The following is a 23036-nucleotide window of genomic DNA, read 5'->3' on the forward strand; positions in this document are numbered from 1 at the left end:
TTAGCATATTGTTAATACAAACAAAAAAGACCTTTAATATTTTGTCAAAATAACCTTATAGAATATTATCTCTGTGCCTACCTTCTAGTGAAAGTCTGGGGAAGAAACACCAACCAACCTTTCAGGTCTTTGGAAGTTTCATTTCCTTTTTGCTTATCCCAGGAGAATGACAACAGAATGGTCTTTTCCCAAAAATTCTCAGGAGGAAATTAAAAATACTGCAGAAAGAAAGACAAAGTAATTGTTTTCCTGGTGATTATTTCTCTTTGCCTTCATATCTTTGATAACGAATTTACTTCCCTCTTCCATAACTCTTCCTTCCAAATCTATGTTTTGCAAATATTCCTATCCCCTATAGTGTGCATGACTGTTATGTCAGGTTGGATACTTGTGATAGTTTGGGAAAAGAAAGTGGAACAAAATGTGTCAGGAATCTAAGGATTATTTAGGTCCCATTAAGCAGTGGGGAGAGCTACACTTAGCAAGGGTTTATGACAGCACTGGAGTCAGCCAAGTTAAACCCTTTATTCTGAAACAGGAAGGGGTAACCCAGGTGTGAGCAGGGTTAGGGCTGAAGAAAGAGCTTGGTTTATTACAACTCTTTTAAATATTGGTGAGTTAGAGGAAGGGATACAGCTGACAAAGGCAAATTAATTGTTTTGTTTTCATATAGAATTATAGATTATAGATTGACATATAGATTAGCTATGGTAAAGGCCTTGCTGAAGAGCATGATTTATTTCTGGCATCCACATCCTCTGGAAGCCTTGGCTGCAGACCCATCTGCATGTGCAGCATCACAATTTGGAAAGAACAGAGCTGGAAGGATTTGCAAGGTAGGACAAAACCCCAGGTTTTTAGTCACACTTAGCTCTTAGCACTGTGATAGCACAAGCCATGTTTATTGTTTTTTGAGCATATATAAATTCATTAGCACTTTGGGCACAGCCACGAGTGTCTCAGTGCTCCACAGATGAAGAGATTTCCAAGTAATGCTGCTTTAAGTACAGAAGTTCACAGCCAGATGGTGTTGGGGGGGATTTGGCAGCTCTCTGCCCATTAAAATAAGGTGAGGTTAGTTAGGATGAGGATCTGAGCACCAGGCTCTTGGCAAAACCCTGGAATACCTGCCTGCCTGGGCGTTTACTTCTACATTTATGGGGTATCTCAGACCTCAGGCAAGCCTGAAGGGTGTTACTGTGACAAGCAATCCTGGGAACAGTCACCTTGGAGCACAATGCAGCAGCATGAGGGAGGAGAATTTGGGCCAAGGAAACAAAGGGAAACCCCTACTCTTATAATAAAATAATGTCAAACAGATGGTAACCAAATCAATGCATGGTGAGATGTCAAAACATGTTGAGCACCATATTGGGACCTGCTTAGGGAAAATCACAGTGCTATTTATTCTGTTACACTTTGGAACAACCTATTAATTTAATAGTAGGAATAAGCCCTTGCTTTGTACAGTTGCAGGTCTGCTGCTGCTCCTTCCAGTTAAGTGAGGTTGCACCCAGGAGCAGCTGTCAAGTTCAAGGAGTGATACATAATTTGGCTGTTACAAAGGACTGGTGCACTCTTGATAAAAATATCAAAGGAAGGAGTCATCACTTTCACTCTGAAGACTTCAGATCATCAACTTAAAGAAAATATGTGTTCTTCTGAACAGGTATATATTTCTTTTTTACCTGAGGCACCAGAAATGGGTACTGCACTGAAACTGCAGGTTTTTTTTTCTCTCCTCTCCTCCCCTTATCTGCCACTTCAGTTGTTTTCTTACCATTTGATAACAGTTCTAGTGCAACTGCATTTTTATGCTACTATTTCATTTTGCTGCTAGAGTTTTCCTGTTTACCTAAGTCTGTCACAGAGCAACAAAGAAGGAAAAAAACAGTACGTGATCTTGTATCACATGGCTGCTTCTAGCAAAATGTGCATTTAAAGGCCTTCTTAAAGAGAACTCATCTAACTTGAGTCTTCACCTAAATGATGAGGAAAACTGTATCTGTCCCAAAGGCTTTTAAGAGCCAGCTTCTTTGCTTGCAAACATTTATTTGGAAAAATTAAATTATAAAGCTGTAAATCAGTAAACTGATGCTATTGCTGAACCTGCTGGGCAGCTGAGAGAGGCCCGTGGTCCAGCCAAGCAGCTCACCTGGCTGGTTAAATCTGGGAGATTGTGTGGGACACCAGAGCCAGTGTTCATGTTCTGAAGGGAAAGGGGAGCATTCACGTACATGAGATGAGACCTTTAGTGAGCCATCTCCTCTCCCAGTGTGGATCAGCTGTTCCACAGCTCCCTGCAGAGAAGAGGGAAGGAGAATCAGCCACACCTTGTGATTTGAACACAATACAGAACTGAGCTGTTCAGAAGGACAACCCAGGTCTTCTGCTGCCCCCATTTTCTAAATCCAAACTGATATGCAGATATGGTGATATCCCCAGTGGGATTAGAAACAGTGTGGATATTTAACAGTAATTCCGGCAGTTGAAACACAGGGGGTTAATGATGTTTGCTGAGGAGACAGGCTGGAGAAAGGGAAAGACAGAGGAGCCTGAAGTTCTCTTAGTTTGGATGGCAGACTGTTGAAAATCTAGGGTAGAGCACCTTTAGACATGGTAGGGCTCCAGTATCAGGGGAGGATGTGGCATTTTACTAAAATGCACTACCATGGCAATTGCCCACTTCATGCACAGGAAGCTCTTTACTGCATTTCTGTTTTAGAGCTGATGTCCCTGGGAAATGCGGATGTGGATGAGACACAGCCAGTCACAGTGTCCTGAGTGGAGTCCAAAACCACATTGGCAGGGCAGGTAGTGGACAATAAATTAGATTTTAAAAACTCTTTCAGGCTTTTTAACTTGAAATGAACCCAGCTATGTAAGTTTCAGATGAGAAATACACCACAAATATGTCAGTGTTCTAGGGGGGGGACTGGGGGAGGTGAAAGGAAGCACAAATCTGCAAAATGATTTGTATAAAGTCAAATGTAATAAATCCATCAGTGCATTACTTGCTCAGCAAGATGCCAAACCTGTATCAGCATCATCAAAATAAATGTAAGAGAGCAAACTATCTTGTTTTATATCACTCACAGCGACACGATTATTTTTAAGGGCCATGCCACCGAGATTTCTGTTACCAGATTAAATCTTGCCCACACACTGTCTAACAAGGGGATGTACTTTGCAGCCCTGTGATGTCTGCAGGTCACAGCAGCTCTCCCTGCCGATGTTCTCCTTGAACATCTCCGCACGGATCCATGGGATCCTCCTCACCCAAGGTCATTCTGCATCCCACTGAACCTTCTCAGGACGCGTCACTGACACACGGCTGGAAGCCTTTCGCCAGTGCCTCACCTTAAAGTTAATCACCCTGCATCCGAGTAAAACGGCCGTACAGAAAGGGTCAGAAAGGGCAGACAAGCATTCCACAGAAGGAAATTTAAAGCTTTTGAAAACCTTTCCATTTCCCCTCTGGCTGCCCTACCTGGCAGCAGCTGCTGCCAACTATGACGTCTAGGGTAGGGTTGAGCCAGCTCCACTCAGAACTCCTTGGAATGAGTCATCTTTCCCTTTTAAGATTTGGCACAGGAAAACAAACAAACAAACAAAAGAGGTGAAATACACGACAAGCGCGAGCAGACCCGTGAGGGCAGAGCAGCACCAGCAGTGTCCGAAGGCCCTCCTGTGCTCCCTGCGGAGCTGGGAAGGCCCGCGGCACCAGGGTGGCACCAGGGTGGCACCAGGGTCCCCTCAGGGTCCCCTCAGGGTCCCCTCAGAGCCCGCGGCCGCTCCGCCCTCACGGGGCCGCCGCCACACCCGGGCAGGGCTTCCGGCTCCGCCGGCCTGCGATTGGCCCGCGCCGCGGTACCAGAAGTGACGTCAGCAGCCCCACGCCCACCGCGCCGTTCAAACGCTGGCGGCGGTAAAAGCGGGGCGCGCGCGGGGGTTGAGGGGAGCCGGGGGGCTCCGGGAACGGGGCGGTCTGGGAGCGCCTCTGAGCGGGGAACGGGGCTTGGAACAGCGTGACGCTGAGGGGGGAACGGAGCTTGGGATGGGGAAGCTCTGAGAGTGACCCGGGGCTTGGGATGGGGAAGCTCTGAGAGTGACCCGGGGCTTGGGATGGGGCGGCTCTGAGGGGGACTCGTGTCCTCCCGCTGTAATCTCTGGATTCTGGGCGGCTCCGCGCCCTCCCAGCCGGGTGTTGGGCTCACCGTCCCTGGAGGTGTTTAAGGAAAGGCCGAGGCGCTGAGTGCCGCGGGGAAGGTGGCACGGTGGGGGTCGCTCACAGGATGGTCTCGGAGGTCTTCTTCAATGTAATTGCTTCTGCGCTTCTCCCCACTTTAATTGCTGGGGCGCTCCAGGCATGTTTAAACTTATAAAGTCTTGTCCCCGAGGAAAGGTAGATGTTACTTAAATTACATCTCCTCTCATCCATATTTTTTTACTTAGAGTCAGCCACCCGAGTGCTTCCTGAATGTTCCTGTTCCCTTTTTCAGGTGCTGGTTTCTATGAGATAAGCTGTAAAGATGTTGAAGTTTAAATGTGGAGCCCGCAATCCGGTTGAGGCAGGACCAATGGAGCCCATCACCAGCCGAGTGTCTCGGCTAAATCTGCTCTTTCAGGTGAAGGACATCTGGCCTGGGAGCAGCTGATCTTGGTTTTATCCTTGTCCATCCCCAGCGTCTCAAAATACAGCTTTGCTTTTTTGGGTGCTGAAACCATGCCTGTGTCATTCTTTGGGGTAAAAGAAAGGGGTAACTAGGTGAAGTTCAAAGGGTACCTGGTTTGCACAAAATTCAGTGGATAGTAACTGGTCTAACGTTTTGTGCACCTGCTGTTTTAGCCTGATGGATTTTTCCACATAAAGATAGAATTTTGCTTTCTGTGCCCTGTAATCTTCAATTTTTCCTTGAGTGAAGGAGCTGTGGGTCTGTCCCAAGATGAATTTACCTAAGGGGCTGCTTTTTCATCATCCGAGGTCCAACAGCTTTTCCTTCCAGAGCTGCTGTTGATGCTGATTTCTTCAGTTTTTGTACCATGAAAAGACCTGCATGATGCAGTATCAAGGAAAAGGGTAGTCAGATCAGAGTCATCAGGAGGATATAGATTGTTAAAATTTGAATCACAGCTTTCTTGAGACTGCTAGTTTAGTTGCTTGAAACTTTAAAGGATTGCTTTGTCTACAAGAAAAATACCTGTAACAGCTATTACAGATAGACATAGTGAGTTGATATATTTACCTCACACTTCTGTATCATTTGCCTAATTTCTGAAGTAGTGATTTTAAAATGGATATATATTATCTGCTCTATACATCTGTTATTGATTTGAGGCTTTTCATTGTTGTCTGAGACTCCATCTGCTGTTGCTGCTTTTTTTTTCCAGGGGAAGCCACTCTTTGTGACTCAACAGCAGATGTCTCCTCTCTCCCGGGAAGGCATCCTTGATTCATTATTTGTTCTTTTTGAAGAATGCAGGAACCCTGCTTTAATGAAAATTAAACATGTTGGCAACTTTGTCAAGAAGTGTAAGTTTGTTTAGACTAATTTTCAGGTGTCACTTTATAAAACAGTTCTTCAGAATCTGGATGTTAGAGTAATGCTTTAGTTGCTTTGATTGTAACCCAGGACTTTGAGCATCTCATTTTTGTTGGCAGTCTCAACTCTGCAGAGGAGATCTTGGCAATCTTGGTAAGGGCTTGTTCAGGTCCAAGAAGATCAAATGCAAGTGGCTTTTGAAGTGCTGTGACTCAAATGTGCCTCCTTCTTAGTCTGTACTGTATTTATATTTTAAGAGGTACTTTCTTGGAAAGTGAGTACTGGATGGCAAAGCTCTGAGTGTGCACCACAGAAGGATGTCAGAAGTTGAGTGCAGGACAGTGACTGTGAGAAAAAAAGATTTGAGAGAGAAACTTGGTAATCCCTGGCTCTTTCATCTTTTGGATTCCAAATTCTGCATGTGTAACTTGTAAAGAGTATTTCTGTGCTTCAGAAATACAGGTCCTAAAGGAGTAAATATTTTATTGATAATGTTCCCAGATTCCTTTTGGGGAAGAGCAAAGAAAATTTCCATCAGTTTTTCCATTAAGATATAGCAGAAAGTATAGTTCCACCCAATGGTTTGTAGGTATTAGCAGACAGTAATTTTCTGCTAGTTTGAAGAATTTTTAGAACAATCTCCCGTGAGTGACTGATTATCACAGTGCATGCTGGCTGGAGCTAGTCAGTGGAAAACTTGAGCTGAATATCTGCAGTAAATGCCTCTGGTTGGTTGTTAAACAATAGACTGGTGCCTCCCTCAGGCAGAGGAGCAAACCCTGCCCTGGACTAGAACTCACTGGGTAAAGCCCTCATGTTTAGAGAATAGGCTTTGTATTGATAAAGGATGTCTGGAAAGAAATTAGAAACCAAAGAGGTTCTCAGCCTCTGATGTTATGAATGGGACAGAATTATGGTTGCTATGGTAACTGTCTTAGCATTTCCTGATCCTTTTGTATGTACCATATTTCAGACTTAACTCTGCATTGATACAGTCTTTTTCTAGTTCTGATGCATGCTGTTATTTTTAAGAAGCATATTCTGGAAAGATTTAACATTTCTTGAGAATCTGGAACTGAATGTTGGGATTTTTTTTGGTGTTGGTTTGCTGGAGCTTTTTTAATTTTATTCCCAGTTTCGGTGCTGTCTCTTTTTTATAAAATGCTAGTTGCCAAATGTAAAAATAAGTATTTTATTTTTATAGATGCAGAGGCTATCGCTGAACTAAAGGAACTGCAACCCAGTGTGAAGGACTTTGAAGTAAAGAGTGTGGTTGGCTGTGGTCACTTTGCAGATGTCAAAGTAGTGAGAGAGAAAGTCACTGGTGATGTCTATGCTATGAAGGTGATGAGCAAGGAGTCCTTGCTGGCACAGGAGCACGTATGTATATTTTTCTGTTATGAGACTAGGAGGATAAATTGCAATTTGTTGAACACTTCCTTTCTGTCACTATTATTAGAACTGAGTTAAAAATATATCTTGAGAAAGTTCATCCTACATTTGAGTGAAGCAATAAATTTGTGTGTAGTTCTGCTGTGTTTAAAAGTCATTGTCACATTTCTGTGGGTCTGTTGGGTGAGCTGCCATCCTCAGGTACCAAAACATGGCCCTTGTTGTAAAGAGCTTCCCATCTAATTATAAGAAAAGAAAAACAGATGATGAAAACACTGAATCAGTATTGATCTTGTTGGTGGTGGTTTGAATTTTCAGACAATCTATTCATTAAGGTTTTTTTTTTTAATTTTAAAGAGCAAAGTAGAATGTCAGGAGTGGGTGTGAAGGCAAACTGTGGTGACTGGATTTTTTATGGAGAGCCTCTCGCTAGCTTGAGAAATGTGTTACTTGGAAACTTAAAAAAGGGATAATGGAGGTTGTTCTCCTAGTTTGGTGAGAAACAGAAGTTAATCTTTGCTGACATGAGATGACAAGTAGGACAGAGATACTCCATGAGAGACCTCATGAATTTATACAATATCTGTATCAGTTGTTCCCAATACATGGTGCACTAAGGTTGCCCCTGATATCCCTCAGCATTGTTTGTGGCTAGGAGAAATGGAGCTCAACTAAAATTACCCTTTCTGGGGCACAGATTGACAAGAAAGCAAAGTATGGTACTACCCTCACATTGCACTTGCTCAGGAAACAGCACTTAATAATTTCTATGTAAATTTTTTGTGATGTGTGCCAAGTTTTTCTAAAACTAGGGGGTTCTAATGTATTCTCACTTCCTCTCCTCATGATGTAACTGAACACTTTTTTGGTAGGTGTCATTTTTTGAGGAAGAACGCAGCATATTAGCTCAGAGCACCAGTCCATGGATTCCACAATTACAGTATGCATTTCAAGACAAGAAAAATCTCTACTTGGTAATGCCTAGTTTTTTATTTTCTCCTCTACTGAACACCATTGTTGTTGGTTTATTAAAGAATAATGGGATGGTTGAAATGTGCTTGTTTTCTGTAAGTTTTCCTGCACTACATTGCACTGTTTGATATATGCTCAGTGTCATACTGGGGAGTTGAATGGAATGTCTTGTATATATCTTCCTTTTAAATTATATGTAGGTTATGGAGTATCAGCCTGGAGGGGACTTGCTGTCACTCTTAAACAGATATGAGGACCAGCTGGATGAGCACATGGTGCAGTTTTACCTTGCAGAGTTGGTTTTGGCCATTCACAGTGTCCATCAGATGGGTTATGTCCACCGGTATGTCAAGGTTCCTTTGGGTGCTTCTGTATTCTGTCCTCTTCCAGTATTTCACATGCTGTGTCAGAGGACAAAATTAGAAAATTAATCAGACTCCCAACTATAATTGTAGCTCAGGGCATTAACTTTGATGTAAAGTTCAGACCAATATCAAGAAAGGATTGTTACATATATTTTTCTGGAGGCTCAGTAAAAAGAAGCCTTAATGTTGCACTATAAAAAATTTAAATATTTTCCATGGATTGCTGCTTTTGGCACCAAATACTATGGGAAATTAATGTAATTGTTAAAAATGGTTGTGTGCTGATTGGTGAACAGGGCAGTATAGGATGTTGGAGTAGTTAAATATCACAGAGTTTTCTCTCAGGGCTTGGAGACTGTTACTGTATGCATTTTCAAATCATACTGGTATTTAAAAAAACTATTCCATTCTGAGGGTGTGGAAATGTTAGGAAGTATATTATGTTCCAAGAGTTTGTAGTGGCTGCACTTAGAGCATGGGCTGTGGCTTTCTAGTGCAAGGTCACTGGCTGAATTTGGAAGATGTGCAGAATAATTTCTGAGGGAGTTTGGGAAGAAAACTACAAAATACTTGACTGTAACTCAGTTACAATGTGGTCAAGGTGCAAAATCACCTTATTTTTTCATCTGCTGCCAATAATTTTTAACCTTCCATGAAATAAGGGGAGCTGTAATACTTCCATATTTCCTTGGAAACATGGCAATTTTTCAAAAGACTCCCACTTGGAAGGCTTTGTGCATGTGGCTGAGTATGGGTGAATAGGGATATCCTGTTTTCTGGCTGTGCCACTAGGGAATGGTCTGCAAAGGTCCTGATTGCTTTCTTCTGGCTTACAGGGACATCAAACCAGAGAATGTTCTTATTGACCGAACAGGACACATTAAACTGGTGGACTTTGGGTCAGCTGCCAAAATGACAGTAAACAAAACGGTAATAATGTGGATTTAGACTTGGTCTGTGGCTTGTTTGGATAGTCCAGTTGAAAAGGGAAAACTAACTTGGTATCTGTTCTTTGATTATACCTTGCTCTTCTTTCTTCTGCCTTTCTTGTCCACTATGGAATCTACTCACAATTGTATTTTTCCATTTGTGGATGGCTTTTCAAGCATGACCTCAAGTGTCTTTTGCAGCCCTCAGCAGATACCTTTACCTTTCTTGTGTATTAATATTTTAATAAGGAAATATGTAAGTGTGCTTTCTCATGGTGCTCTGCTGGGATACAAAATCATACTTTGACAGGTTCTCACAGCTGTTCAATGCTGTGTTTAAAGGGGACATGGATTTATAGTTGGAATGAAAATTGTGCCTCTTGTAACTAAGCTGACATAACTTTGAAGACTGGGGAACTCTTGATCAAAATGAGTCACATTTAAATATTGTGGGCTTCACTCACCAGAAAGTACTGCATCAAATCTAAATCAGTGGAGTTTTTTTATAAGTTGCTTGTAAGTTTTGGTAAGTGCACACAACTTCCAGTGAAAATTTTTAAAATTTAAATCTATCTAAGTGAGAACATGAAGTTCTGTACCATATTTCTGTCTTGTTTTACAGTTTTTATTTTTCCATAACATTTTCTTTGTAATGTGATTCTTAATATCCTGTTTTTCCCTGCTCTTACATTTTCAGTGCTTCTCTGCATTGCATTTTCCTTTGAAAGTTTTTCTTCACACTATCTCTTCAGTCACTCATAGGTTTTTGTGTTAGCCTGCCTGCTGTTTTGTTTCATTCTTTATGCCACTCAGTACAAAAATGATTGTACCATTGGCTCCTGAATTAGCTTTTCTAAGCAGTCCAGAAATTCAAATATTAGTATTTTGCTGATCATGAACACTAGGTAGAAAGGATGGCAGAGGATGTAATGAGGGCAGGAAATATTTCTGTCTGAACCTGACCATTTTTGAAATTTCAGCTATGATGCTCCTGTTAATACTAGTTGAAGCAGAGTATATTTGCTGTTTAAAACAAACATCAGTTTAGTATTTTTGTGCTTTTTGGAATGCTACTTTTCTGCTTTAGCAGTTTGTACTTTATAGTAACAATTAGCTCTGATAATTTGACTCTTTATCTCAGATCCTTTTTTATCACCAGTTTCCTTAATCTGGTGCTTATTTGCTAAACAGCTTTGGTTAAAAATTACTTAAAATTCACATGGAGGGCTGAAAATTCTCTCTTGTTAAAAAAATAAAAAATGGTTGGGGGGAAAAATGAAACCTTTGTTTTATTACCAAGATGCCATTGAACAGAAAGTGCTGTAATTTCTCTTGGTTTATCTTTGCTCCCAGGTAAATGCCAGGCTCCCTGTGGGCACACCTGACTACATGGCACCAGAGATGCTGACAGGGTTGGGAGGGGATGGCAAAGCCTCCTATGGCCCCGAGTGTGACTGGTGGTCCCTTGGAGTCATTGCCTATGAAATGATCTATGGAAGGTCTCCCTTTACTGAAGGCACTTCAGCAAAGACTTTCAATAACATCATGAACTTCCAGGTAGAGAGAACTCCTTCCCTGTTCTCAAGTAAAGAGGCTGCAACTAAAGGCTGTTTTTTCTCTGCTTTACATGAAAGTTTATCAATGTCTCTTACTTTGTCATGTTCATAAGATATTTGGAATATATGCACTGAGTTGTATTTATATAGGTATTATGATGACAGGTGTCATCATCCCTGATTAAAAAAGTCCTATGACCCACCCTTTGGAAGTTTGTGAGAATTTTCTGGGGAAGTGTCTTGTTTTACTCTTCCATTTGTCTGTGCCATTGGCCATTGTTCAGCATAAGATGCTGACCTGGGATACAATTTGCCTGGGCGGAAATGGTTGTTCCTGTGTTCTTATCTTTACTGCAGTAAATGCATCTAAAAGACTACTTGGATAAAATGCACCATGCTTTTATTTGTGTGCTATAAATACTCATCCTTTGTACCTGACATATCTCAGAATAATGAAACTTAATCTTCCTGTTCTGAGCCTATTTTCCTACTGAGCAGAAATCCATTTCTTTCTAATGCAGAGATTTCTGAAGTTCCCAGAGGATGTGAAAGTTAGCAGTGACTTTCTTGACCTGATCCAGAGCCTACTCTGTGGGCAGAAGGAAAGGCTGGGTTATGAGGATCTCTGCTGCCATCCGTTTTTTTCTAAAATTGACTGGAACAATATCCGTAATTGTAAGTAGAATAAAATTGTATTTATAAACAATTTCTGGGTTTTTTGGTACTGGGAAAATTTGTACAATGAGTATTAAAGTGTGTTTGATCTGAATTATTCCTAATGAAACAGGACTGGTTCCTGGAGCAGATGTTTTTAACAAAACAGCTCATTTTGGTTTTTGCAATGGCTATGTTAACATCTCGGGTAAGAATTGTAAGGTAGGAGGATGTTTAATAAAACTCCACATGAATTTCTGATGAAATTGCCATATTACTGCAGGCACTAGACTGGAAAATCAAAATGGTCCTTTCCGTGTCCTCCTTCAGATTAAAAGGCATAAGTATGTTTTTTCAGGCCTTTCCCACTTCAGTTTGCTAAATTTTGGCTTCATCTTTTTTTGTTGTTGTATCTTCAGCTTTCTCTTTTGTTACTTGTGAACCAACTTTACTTAAGGTTTATTTTTTGTCATTCCAGTAGGTGATGAAATGTCTGTGGCCATAAGGGCCATTGGAGCTTTTTGTCAAAGTCAATGGGGATAATGTATTACTGGGTTTTTTTGGGGTCAAAAATCTGTTCATTCAACCAGGAATAGAATAAAACCAGTGAACCAGATAATTCTCTATGCAGAAAACTGTTTATAATACTATGTAAGCAATGGAATTTGGTATTTGGAAGTACTGAGGCACCAGCTCCATGGCAAAAGCAAATACTTCACAGATCATCAGTGATCTCTGTATGGGGATCTGATTGTGCTGGAGAATATTTTAAATTATTTGGACTGTAAGATTATCTGGATGAGCAACATGTCTGCCTTATGTTTTTTGTCAAATATGCTGTAAGGGAATGATTCTGCTCCATTTTCCATGATAAATTGCTAAGCCAGTGCTTCTACTTTTGATGACTATCTCAGCACTTCAGCTGTCAGCTCCACAGACTATTTGCTCACTTTTCTGTCGATTCATTAATTTTGAACTTGTGGAGCTGCTGTTCTGTTAAATTCCATTGTTTCTGCCCTTTGAGAGCCATTGAGCCTCGAGCCCTTTTCATCACTTTAGCATACATTTCCCAGTGCTCTCTGCCTTCTCTCCCCAGAGCCCTGCCTAAGCCACTAGTTTCTCTTCCTGAATTTTGTGTTGCATTTATATCATGTTACCTCAGATATAGAGAGAAGAATGACATGTGAGCATATGTTCTGGTGTTTCCTTGGCAATTGCCTGTCTAGTATTCACACAGCTGCAGGAGTTAATGGAGCGTTTTGCCAATTCGTGTGACAGCAATGATGCTGATGGACAATCCTCTAGGCAGCCCTGGTGTGGTTGTAATGTTGGAACAACCATTTGGGATTTAAAAAATCCCATTTCTGTCTGCAGCTGGCCAGCAGATTGCATCATTCCCTGTAATATCCACACCCACCCACTGTGAAGTTTCATGCAGTTTTGACCCCTCATTTTGTTCTTACGCCTCATACTTGATAAGCCCCCCCTGTAACTAGCACAAAACACAGCAGTCTCTGTGCTTCAAGCAGCAGATTCAATGTATCACCTATTGCTTTGCTCTCAGTAGTGGGTTCTCCCTGTGCTGGTTTTTCTGAGCAGTCTGGCTGTCATTCTGTTCAAAACCTGGGTCAGGTTTGACCTGGGCTATCTAAAAGCAAAAGGCTTCTTTCTAATCTTGACCTCTGCTGATAGAGGTGTCTAACTGGAGAAAGGGCAGCTTGAGAAGATGGGTGATGGAACAGGTCATAGGATTTAGATTTACATTAAAGAATCTCACTACCCCAAGTTAATCTGGTCAAAGACTTTAAGGTTATGGAGTGTTGGGACTGGGTGATCCTAAAGCCAACTGAAGTGACTCTGATCCACAATTGTTAGATAAATTCTGTGTCAGTATAGTCAGACTTTCCTATAGTCTATAAGGGCAGTGATGTAATTTCTATTTCAGGCTGAGGAAGGTAGGGAAAAAATTGGTACCTTTGCCTTGCAGGTATTTAATTATCATGCTGAGAGCTCCAGGATAGCCATTCTTAATACACTGATTTTGGTTAAGAATGTGTCATTAAGGGGCTTTTCAGTGTTACACTTTGTTGTTATGGTAACCTATGAAACACTTGACTTTTTAGTAAACCCCTTTCTGAAAGATCATTGCCTCCAAAAAAAGCTCCCTACTTCCCTGGGTCCAAGTAATGTGTCTGTAGAAGCAGCTCTTAAGTTACAGAAACAGAATCAAACAATTAAACCTAAAGTCAGGTTTATCTGCATTGTCTCAACAGGTGATTTTTCTCCTTTGTTGGAATATTGTACTGAAACATATTTATAGATTCTGCTCTCTGTTGCCCTGTCTTTTTTCTGCTATTTAATGACTTCTAAAGCTTATTAAAAAAAACCTACCTGAAAACAGATACCACTGCACTTCCTCCCCAAAAATAAAACAAACCAAAACTTTCAAAAGTTTGTGTTCACTTACTAAAGAATTTTCTGAAAGTATTTTGGAATTTATTTATCTGAAATAAGCATATTTCTGTGTTTCAGCTACATGATCAGGTGTTTCACTGGAAAGTTTATAACAGAACCATTCGAGTACCTGAAAATATCTAAAATCAGAGGTAGAGAATGGGGGAATGACATACTTGAGCTATCAGCAACAAGGCTGCATTCTGTATAATTTAGGGATTTTTTTGGTTGTCTTTTGTTTTTTGGCATCCATAAACTGCATCAGCTTTTTAATTTGGAATCAAAAATCTGCTTGCTGAAGTCTAGTTGGGAGATGGTCAGAAAACTTTCATTCTTACCTAAGCAATATGTGTACAGCATAAAAAGCCTTTCATTTTAAGAATTGCTTTGTAACTACAGTCCAAGAGGTCTTGAAAAAGGAATGGCATATTTGGACTTGCACATGGAAACTATATATATGTGAAAAGACAAGAGTTAATGTCTCATGCAAACAGAAGAACTTGAGAAAGTATTAAAGACTGTTTTTTAAACTGTTTTCTGCTGTTAAAGAGGCAGGACCCAAATCTCATTATTCGTAAGTCAAAGACACTTCTCCTATGAGCACCACGTTGTCATTCAGGATGTTAACATTTACACATTGTGGTGTTTCATTTAAATTCTTGTCTTCAGAAAAATGTGTTGACTTGTTTCTTGAAGTGGAGATCACTTGTATTGCAGGTTAGAAATCACTTTTATTAATAGAAATGTATGTGTTGGATCATTGTCTTGACAAAACACTAAAGGTGTTAAGATAATATTGTAATGATAGGTTAGAACTAGCACAGTGCCTTTTTTATAAGTGGTCTTGGCAAAATTTTCCTTTAGTTTCATCACTGGGATTGTCTATTTTTCTTTCATAACACTTTCTCAAATAGGTCTGTTAGAGCCTGAGGAAGAGGAATGCCTAACCTATTTAAAAAGACTGGGTGGATGCTTTTCCTCAGATCACCTTGTAGATCAAGAGACACATTTTTATCCTTAAGAAACATTCTGTATTGCCTTTAAGTTTCCTATTTCAGCTGAGTCTTTCACTGTCCCAGGGGAAATGCAGTCTCTCTTTTCTGAATTTGCATGAAAATATTTTGAAAGGATGGAAAGACCTGGTTAAGGCAATGTTCTTTGTACAAGTCATAAATACACACACTGAGGCAGAGTTTAAAAAAAAGCTTTTTTCCATAAGACACACTTTATCTAATCTTAATGATAATCTGATTAAAGTACTGGAGTATGTGTGGTGGGTTTGGATTTTTCCTTTTTTCTTTTTCCCTTTTTATTTTTTTTTTCCCCCCCTTAAACTTAGCAACCTACAACACCCCCTTTTCCTCTGAAAGTCATTCTTTGGAACAGATGGAAGAGGGTTACATCCTTCCACAAGTGGGGATGTATCTAGGCAAGGAATTGGTTTTTTTAAAACATGCAGTTCTCCACAAGATCCTTTAAATGGTAAACAGAACATGTACGTTCATTGTAACGTGTCAGGGACAAAAGGAGCTCTTTGTACCCAGCCACTTCGTGTGAGTAGAAGCACTGGGTTTACTGTCTTTTTGAGTAGTACTTTTGCCTCACTTTTGGGTGAGCCTGAGAAAAGTGCAAATTTGTCACCTTGTCAGATGTGCTCACATTTATTTCTCAGAGGCTTATCTTGACCTCTGCTGAAGGATCTTTCCCTTTAAAGAAGCAACTGATAAGCACATCAATGTATTTGCATTCACTACTCTTCCTCTTGTTCTGAAAATGCTATGGTTGAGTGACAGATTTCTGATTTGAAGCAAGAAATAAAAATTTAACTAGACATTACGCCATGGTGTGACCCACACTTCAGAGCAAAATTGCTTGTCTGTTTTAGCTTGGTTTTAAAGGACTGCTCTGTTTATTCTGTGGGTATTTTGGGCATCAGGAAAAGGACTCCTTAGTCTGAGGAATAAAAATCTAGGAGGAAGCTACCAAATAATTAGCAACATCAGACAGAGTGCATCTAGCTTTTTTTTTTTTTTTTAATTTATTCCCTTCTTACCCCTAAGTGATATTTTTTCTCCAACAGCTGAAACTTCTTCAGAAGTTCTGCTTCTCATTTTCAGCCACTGTTGACAAGTTCAGAACTACTTAACATCTAGAGGTGTTTTTGTCAAATGACTGTTCCAAGTTTTCTCTTTAGATGCTACTACTTCTTTATACAAATTTTGTAACAAAGTTATCCTGCAGAGTTGCAGAGATTTTGGACTGTTAATCATGGACTTAGTGAATACAAAATAGAGGGCAAAGGATTTTTTCATTATTTTTTAATGTATCTAGTATTCACAATTTCTCTTCTTTGTTCTCATATTTTATTAAACATCAGAGGAAGCTGTAGTGTAAAACATTGTGCTCTTTGAACTAGTTTCCCACCAGCCCCAAAGGTTTGCTCTGTCTCGCGTTCAGTTTTATCTTTGTGCATCCATTGTTCCCCCACTGAGTGCTTTTTCATCTTTTTATGTGCATGCATAGTTAAATGGTATTTTCTTTCATGCATGTGGTTTGAGCAGCAATTCTTATTGTTGGTAAGAGGAACAACTTTCTTTTTAATTGCAAGGCCTTGAAGATGACTCTTAAGATCTTCTTTGCTAACTTCTGGTGGGAAGTAAGGTCTTAGATGTCTCTTTCAGAGATGAAGTTATCTGTCAGGCTGTGGGCAGTACAGAACAGGGTGCTTTTACCCTTATACAAAGGCAGCTAATTTGGTTTTTGCTACCTCTTTAAAAATGTTCTAGACTTTTGCAGATGAAGTGAAGAGTTTGCTGTTTTCTCTGTTTACCTCATAGACAGTATCTGCCTTCAAAAACAGTGTTAAAAATCCTACAGCAACCCCTTTCTGTGAGAGAAAGTGCAGGGTTCTTTCAGCAAAGGTCCTGAAACTAAAAAATACTAATCCTGAATTGATCCTCCTCTGCTTTGAATTAACTACAACTTTGGGCTTGTATTTGCATTAAATATGATATGCTTACAAATTGTTTCCTGTTACTTCTCTGTTTTTAATAATTAAGAATACATGTAAGAGTAGCTGGACATTATCCTGACATTAAGGGATTTTTTAAAAGGAAATACATATTCCAATCAACAATCTAGATTTCAAAATTACGTTTGTGTTGCATAAATATCAGCATTATGGTATATTTTTGTTATAACCAATTGAATAGAATAAATTTGTGATACTGACATCCATTTTAAATTTTCTGGAGCTGGTAAGTTCCCGTAGGCTGAAACTACAGAACCTATTTAATTAGTGTATTTTCCCCATTCTCTGCCTCATGGGATTTCTTCTCACTTCCCTGCTTGGGAGCAGCATCAGGATGGCTCTTCAGGGAGCTGCTACCAAAGCCTGCTCCTGTAGTTGGGATTTGGCAGTTGACGGAGACAGATTCTTTATTATTTTTTTATTTTCTGTCTGTTAATGCTGGTGTGGTGGGTAGTTCCAGCGAGGGAATGGAGAGTTAAAGGCGGGCAGTGGAAGGCTTTGGCAGCCTAGAGGGAGCCAGCGCCTCCGGCCGTGCCTCGCTGTGCCCCTGCCGCTCACGGCTCTGTCACGCCGCAGGCAGGTAGGGTAACGCCGGCATGCGGGGACTCGGGAGCAGGGAGCCTGCACTGCAGGGGTTGGAATGTCTGTTCCCAGTCCTTCAATCCTCACCAGCCCTTCAGCTACAGGAGATCCATACTGGATCCATGGTAACGGTTTTAGCACACTCCACTTCCATCAGCTGGTGACAATGCGCTGTTCTAGCTGCTGGCTGAGGAGCTGTCTCCCCTTTGCTGATCTCAGAGTTGCAGTGAGTGAGGATCCGAGTGATGAAATTAAATAAATAAATGGTAGGAAATGTGATTTAATGAGGTAGGGATTGCACAGCAGGGCTTCTGCATTCATTCCTTTCCCACACGTAGTCAAGCCAGCAGGTAGCTCGGGTGCTGCACAGCACCGAGAAGAACTTGTCCTTTTGTTCCTTAGGTTAATTAAACTGAAGCAAGCACGAGAAAATCATCTGAAATTAAACAACTGCTTAGCAAGTTAAGTGGTACCAATTTAGAAATTATAGTAAGAAATACATTGTAATTCCTGCTATTTATACCTCTCTTCAGAGCTGATTGTATCAGAGCCAGACTGCAGTGGTGTCCCGGCAAGAGTTCCAGATCTTAAGCAAGCTCCTTTAGAGAAATAAAATCAATCTTCTTTTCCTAAAGACCACTGAGCTTTTAGTTGCTAGAGTTTATTAGAACCTTCCAGGTGCAAGACTAGTTTGCTGTTGATTAGAAACCCATGCTGGGAAGATTCTTGTTAGTGTTAAAGGGTAAGATATATCCCCTAGCTGACTAGCACAGGATCAGGCTTCTTTCTCAGGTAGTGTCACTAATTGGACAGGTTGGAGACATTTTCCTTTTCAAGATGAATCAGAATTGACAGGCTTCTGGCTATGTTACAATAATGATTTTCTTAGCCTGGTGCTTTGATTTTATTATTTATGTGTTAAAAAACCCAACATCTTAACCTGAAAAAAAAAACCCAAACCCCAGAATCTCCAATGCCCAAGCTAAATCCCAGTTTGATCAGTGTGGGAGATGCTGTGCCTGCAGAGTGGTAGCCATGTTGGCAGCTCAGGGGTTAATCTCTTGTTGCTGTAATACGCTTTGAGAGCAGCAGCTCAGTCTGCTTGTGTTAGCAAGATTAAAAGCAGGAGCTGCAGTGCCATTGCAAGCACTGAATGAGTGGGACTGTTGCAGAGTGAACTGTAGCTGAATTTTATCTTTTCTTCTTGCTTTTTTTCTACCAGCTCCTCCCCCCTTCGTTCCTACTCTCAAGTCTGATGATGACACCTCAAATTTTGATGAACCAGAGAAGAATTCGCGGGTTTTATCCTCTACGCGCCAGTTGAACCCAGCAGGATTCTCGGGGGAAGATTTGCCATTTGTGGGGTTTTCATTCATCAAGGCTTTGGGGATACTCAGATCAGAGTAAGTAGAAATTATTGCTCAGGTGGATAGGACTGCTGGAAAAATGGGTAGGTTTGTTGCAGAGAGGATGGTGTGTGTGTGGGGGAAAGCTGTTTTAACTGACCTGTACTCTGCTGTAGGGAAGCTGCCAGGGCTTTATCTGTTGCTGGTGTGTCTTGTGCATGTCCTACTGTTCTCTGATTATTTCTGGGATGAGGGGGAGGAAATGGGATGGAAAGATTCATTCTAAACCAGTTATTATTAAAATTGTAGTTCAAATACTTTGAATTAGTTGTTGCTGTTTAGCAGGGAGCAGTAGGTGATTGCATTTCTGGTACTGCAGATCCCTGCAAGGAGGAGAATACTGAGGAGTTCAGAGATGGAAAAAGGGGATGGTGTTATTTTATTGGGTCAGAGAGTGGGCACCAAGTGCTGGGAATGTGTAAGGCTGAATCAGTGATCCATAGAAAAGGAGCTCCACTAACCTGGGAATGTGCAGTGATGGGTCAGTGAGCAAGGGAAGGAGCTGCATGGCAGCTGGCTCTGTGCTGCTGGGTCAAGTTAAATAGGAGGACTGGACATTGCTGTGGTGTGTGTTCAGAGACTGGAGATTCAGATCAAATATGCAGTGGCCATGTGTGTGGAGGGATGTAAAGACCTCAGAGAAATGGTTTTCAATGGAAAGAAAACATGATTTCCAAGAGAATAGAGTCAGAGAAAAAGAAGAATATATGTAGTGTGATATAAACCATTTGATGTGGTGGGTGGTTGGTTTCTGATGACAGAGCTATTGAAAAAGTATTAGTGCAGTGTGTTAAGTTGGGAAGTCCTTAGCTCAGGACCAGGAGGCCTCTCAGGAACGCAGTGGCTTTGGCTGGGTTAGTGACTCAATGCACTGTGTTTTCATGTCAACCCTCATTCCCTGCTGCTGGTTTGCTCCCTTCTGGGACTTTATTGTCAAATCTGTCTTAATTGAGTTTCATTTTATGTCCTATTGGTGATAGTTGCTCTGCAGTAAGCTTGTCACTGAATTTGGTGATACTGTTGACATCTTTGATCTTGCTCACACCGTGAATCAAGGTTATATGATGGTTATGCCAGAGATAAAAAGGGAATCTTTGCCTTCCCCTCCTCAGCAGAGTTGCTTTTATGGCAAAAGAGGAAGGAAGGGAGAGGATATAAAACCCCAGAAAGTGTTCTTTTGGTGAAATGATCTAGTATTGTCAGCAGGATGGAATGATAGATCTGTAGATACCCAGAGTTAAAATCTGTCTTAATTTAGGAGTGAGATAACTTAGGCTGTTCTCTTGTCTGCCTGGAGAACTGCAATCCGTGTACCAGGTCTATGTGGCCATTCAGGTAACAGTCAGAAAAGCCTCAACAGTGACCAAACATGTGTGGTAAAAACACGTATGTAATTGGGCCCAGGACTAGAACTGAAGAGGAGTGTGGGGTAAAGTCTCAGAACAGTGGAGAAACTGCACTGGAGAATGAGAGAGCTGTAGCAGATGGACTGAGGTGCTTTCTCTGTGGAGCTGGTATTAAAAATGTATATGGAAGTTACATTTGAATTTTGGGAATAGGTGAGAAGAGGTATAGCAAACGAATATAGAGATTAATGTCCTGTGCTGAAATTTTGACTGAAATGAAATTTGTTTGGTGTGGTCTGTTTTTTCTTAAACTGGAACAGAAAGTCATCTTATATTTAATTTTATTCTAAATAATTTTAATATGAGTAGATATTAATGGTTTATTTTTCTTGAGTGAGATCTCGATAAATGCACTTATTTTTAGCAGTAAATACTTGCCTTTTGTTCTAAGAAGGTGATTCAAATATGGTAAAGCCCTTACAGAGACTTTAAAATACCTGTATTTAAATACTGCAGTGATTAGTTTATTCTGAATACCAATGCAAATGGGTCACAAAGATAACTTCTCACTTATAAAATGTTGTCTGGTGTGTGTTTTGCTTGAGGAAATAGAGTACTGTTTCTGTCTGCACTGCCTAGAAAATCGAATTCTTAGATGAAGAACAGTAAAGTGTGGAGGGGGCTAATCTGTTGTGAATCTTGGGATGCCTTCTCTGGAAGATCGTAAGTCATGAAGTTTATCAGTCCAGAATTTTTAAAAAAAACCTTTTCCTGTGAAAGTCTATCCTTATGGTTGCTAAGTGATGCAGATCTATTTTCCTGTCTGCAGCACGAACCCTCTAGTGCTGCTTACTGTAAGGCCGGGCAACTGCAGAGTGCTGGTGACGAGGTCCTTGAAACTTTCAGCACTCTGAATATGGGGGCTGTCAAACTCTGAAGGTCAGGGTCATGCTCCTGCCCTTGTCCAGTGGACAGTAAGAAGCTGTGGCTGAACTGGGTATTTCAAATACTTCAGAGAAAAGGCAGCTTAAGAAGAAGGACAGAAGAAGGATAACAGAAGTTCTCTTTTCCACCCTCCCAATGACTTCAGGCTAGAAGGATTTCCCTTCTTTAAGTCACTCAGACCTGTTGCCAGAAATTACATGGTTGATGTGTAGTTTAGAAGGGTCCATTGGATTACAGTGCTCTGTCTGCTGCCCCATACAGCATGAGATTTGAGGCAAATTTGTGTCCCTCTAGCAAATGTGAGATTTATAAAAAATGCAAAAGGCACAGCAGTAATGTGTCATAGGAAGCAATCAGGAGAAATCAAGGGCTTTGTTCAAGTCATGGGTTCCTGTACTAGCAAAGTGTTTAAATGAGTCTGCTCTTAGGAGAGCTGGGCTGAGGCTGCAGAGAAGGACCAGCTAACTCCTTCTCTCATCATGGCCTCTGAATTCTGGATGTGGGGGAGAAAAGCCTGTCTGGCTGCAAATCTGGCTGCTGGTTTGGCTGCAAGCGTGTGACTGTGACAAGATAAGAGGCAACCAAGGGTTTAATTCCATTAAAAGCCAGCCCCACCTTACTTCCTGTCCCTAACCATGGCTGATCTCCAGTGCTTAGAACAAGTGACAGAAGCCCTTAGCTGCCAAAAATATGCATCAAGTGGTGGAAGAAAATTGTTCTTGTCTTTTGAGGTGACTAGCAGAAACATAAGATAAATATGTTATAAATCCAGGACTAACCAAATGTACCAAACTGCCTAATAAAAATAAATGCCTAATAAAATTAATGTCTAATAAAAATAAATACCAAATAAAGTATATCAAAATACCTAATAAAAAATAAGTGCCTAATTAAAAAATAGTTCATTATGCAAAATTTTGCCTGCCTATGTTCTCTCTCGAAGGTCCTAAGAAATGGTGTTTCTCAAGATTTCTGGGGTTTTTTTTTCTGGTTTGTTTTGGGTTACTGGGATTGAGGTTTTTTTTAATTTAAAAATTTGGTATGGATTCGTGACTGTCATTATAAAATACTGAGTTAAAATGGGCCATTCCTCCAAAAAGAAGGATTTCTACTGATTTCTTCCAACAGTTTGTTGGGTTCTGGTAAGCTCTTTCACCAAAGATAGATGAAAGAGGAAGCACAGGATGAGCATACCAAAAATATGCTTTGCTTCAGCAAGCTCTATTCACAGATTGATGGTATCACTGTTTGTTTTTGGTTGGTTTTTTTTAGGCCTGAGCAAGCATTTACGAGGGGGTGGAAGGTACAGATGAGTATAATGCTAAAAAGAATAGAGCATGAGGGATGGGGGATGAGATTATCAGCATGTTGTGTGGGGGCCAGGATTAGGACAGATGGTGCCAATCATTGTGAGAAGGAAGCACAGGTGAGTTGGGGGTTAGGACAGTGGCAGAAAAGGACACAGGAAGTTACAAGGTGTGATGGCATGCGCAAGGTACAAGTTGGATACCAAGAATCAGCTTGGAGCTTTTCCCATGGCAATGCTTTTTTCTTCTTCATCTCAGCCACGTTAGGACTGGAGGAGCTTTTACACAAGCAGCACCATTTCTGCTCATTCTGCTGGTTGAGGCTGCTGCTGATCTAGCTGTGAAATCACTAGTCAGCTCTAAGTTAACTTGGCTTTTAGTCATGCAGGCACTGCTTCTCTGGAAAGTAAATTGGCACAGCCAGTGCTATGAGAGCTTGGTACTCTAGACTTGGATTTGAGGTTTTTTTTTAATCTTTTATTGCATTTTTTTTGTTGATGGAGCTGGTTACCTTTTGTTAATCATTTTTTTCACACTTGAGAGGAAACAGCAGA

At 40.8% G+C, this 23036-nt stretch overlaps 1 protein-coding gene across 2 annotated transcripts in view; it reads left to right on the forward strand.

Annotated features, from left to right (window-relative positions):
• Positions 1–4532: 4532 nt before the first annotated feature.
• The window catches only part of CIT (citron rho-interacting serine/threonine kinase), a 67308-nt gene continuing 48804 nt past the window's right edge, over positions 4533–23036 (forward strand). For both annotated transcript variants that reach the window (XM_041488580.1, XM_041488581.1), the window contains exons 1-9: positions 4533–4628; positions 5392–5533; positions 6748–6923; positions 7808–7909; positions 8108–8250; positions 9109–9202; positions 10555–10758; positions 11279–11432; positions 18701–18881. In XM_041488580.1, the coding sequence (XP_041344514.1) occupies positions 4533–4628; positions 5392–5533; positions 6748–6923; positions 7808–7909; positions 8108–8250; positions 9109–9202; positions 10555–10758; positions 11279–11432; positions 18701–18881 (1292 nt within the window). The remainder of the gene's footprint in view (positions 4629–5391; positions 5534–6747; positions 6924–7807; positions 7910–8107; positions 8251–9108; positions 9203–10554; positions 10759–11278; positions 11433–18700; positions 18882–23036) is intronic.

The sequence above is a fragment of the Pyrgilauda ruficollis genome, unplaced genomic scaffold, assembly GCF_017590135.1.
Source record: "Pyrgilauda ruficollis isolate IOZ18807 unplaced genomic scaffold, ASM1759013v1 scaffold9, whole genome shotgun sequence".
Taxonomy (NCBI): Eukaryota; Metazoa; Chordata; class Aves; order Passeriformes; family Passeridae; genus Pyrgilauda; species Pyrgilauda ruficollis.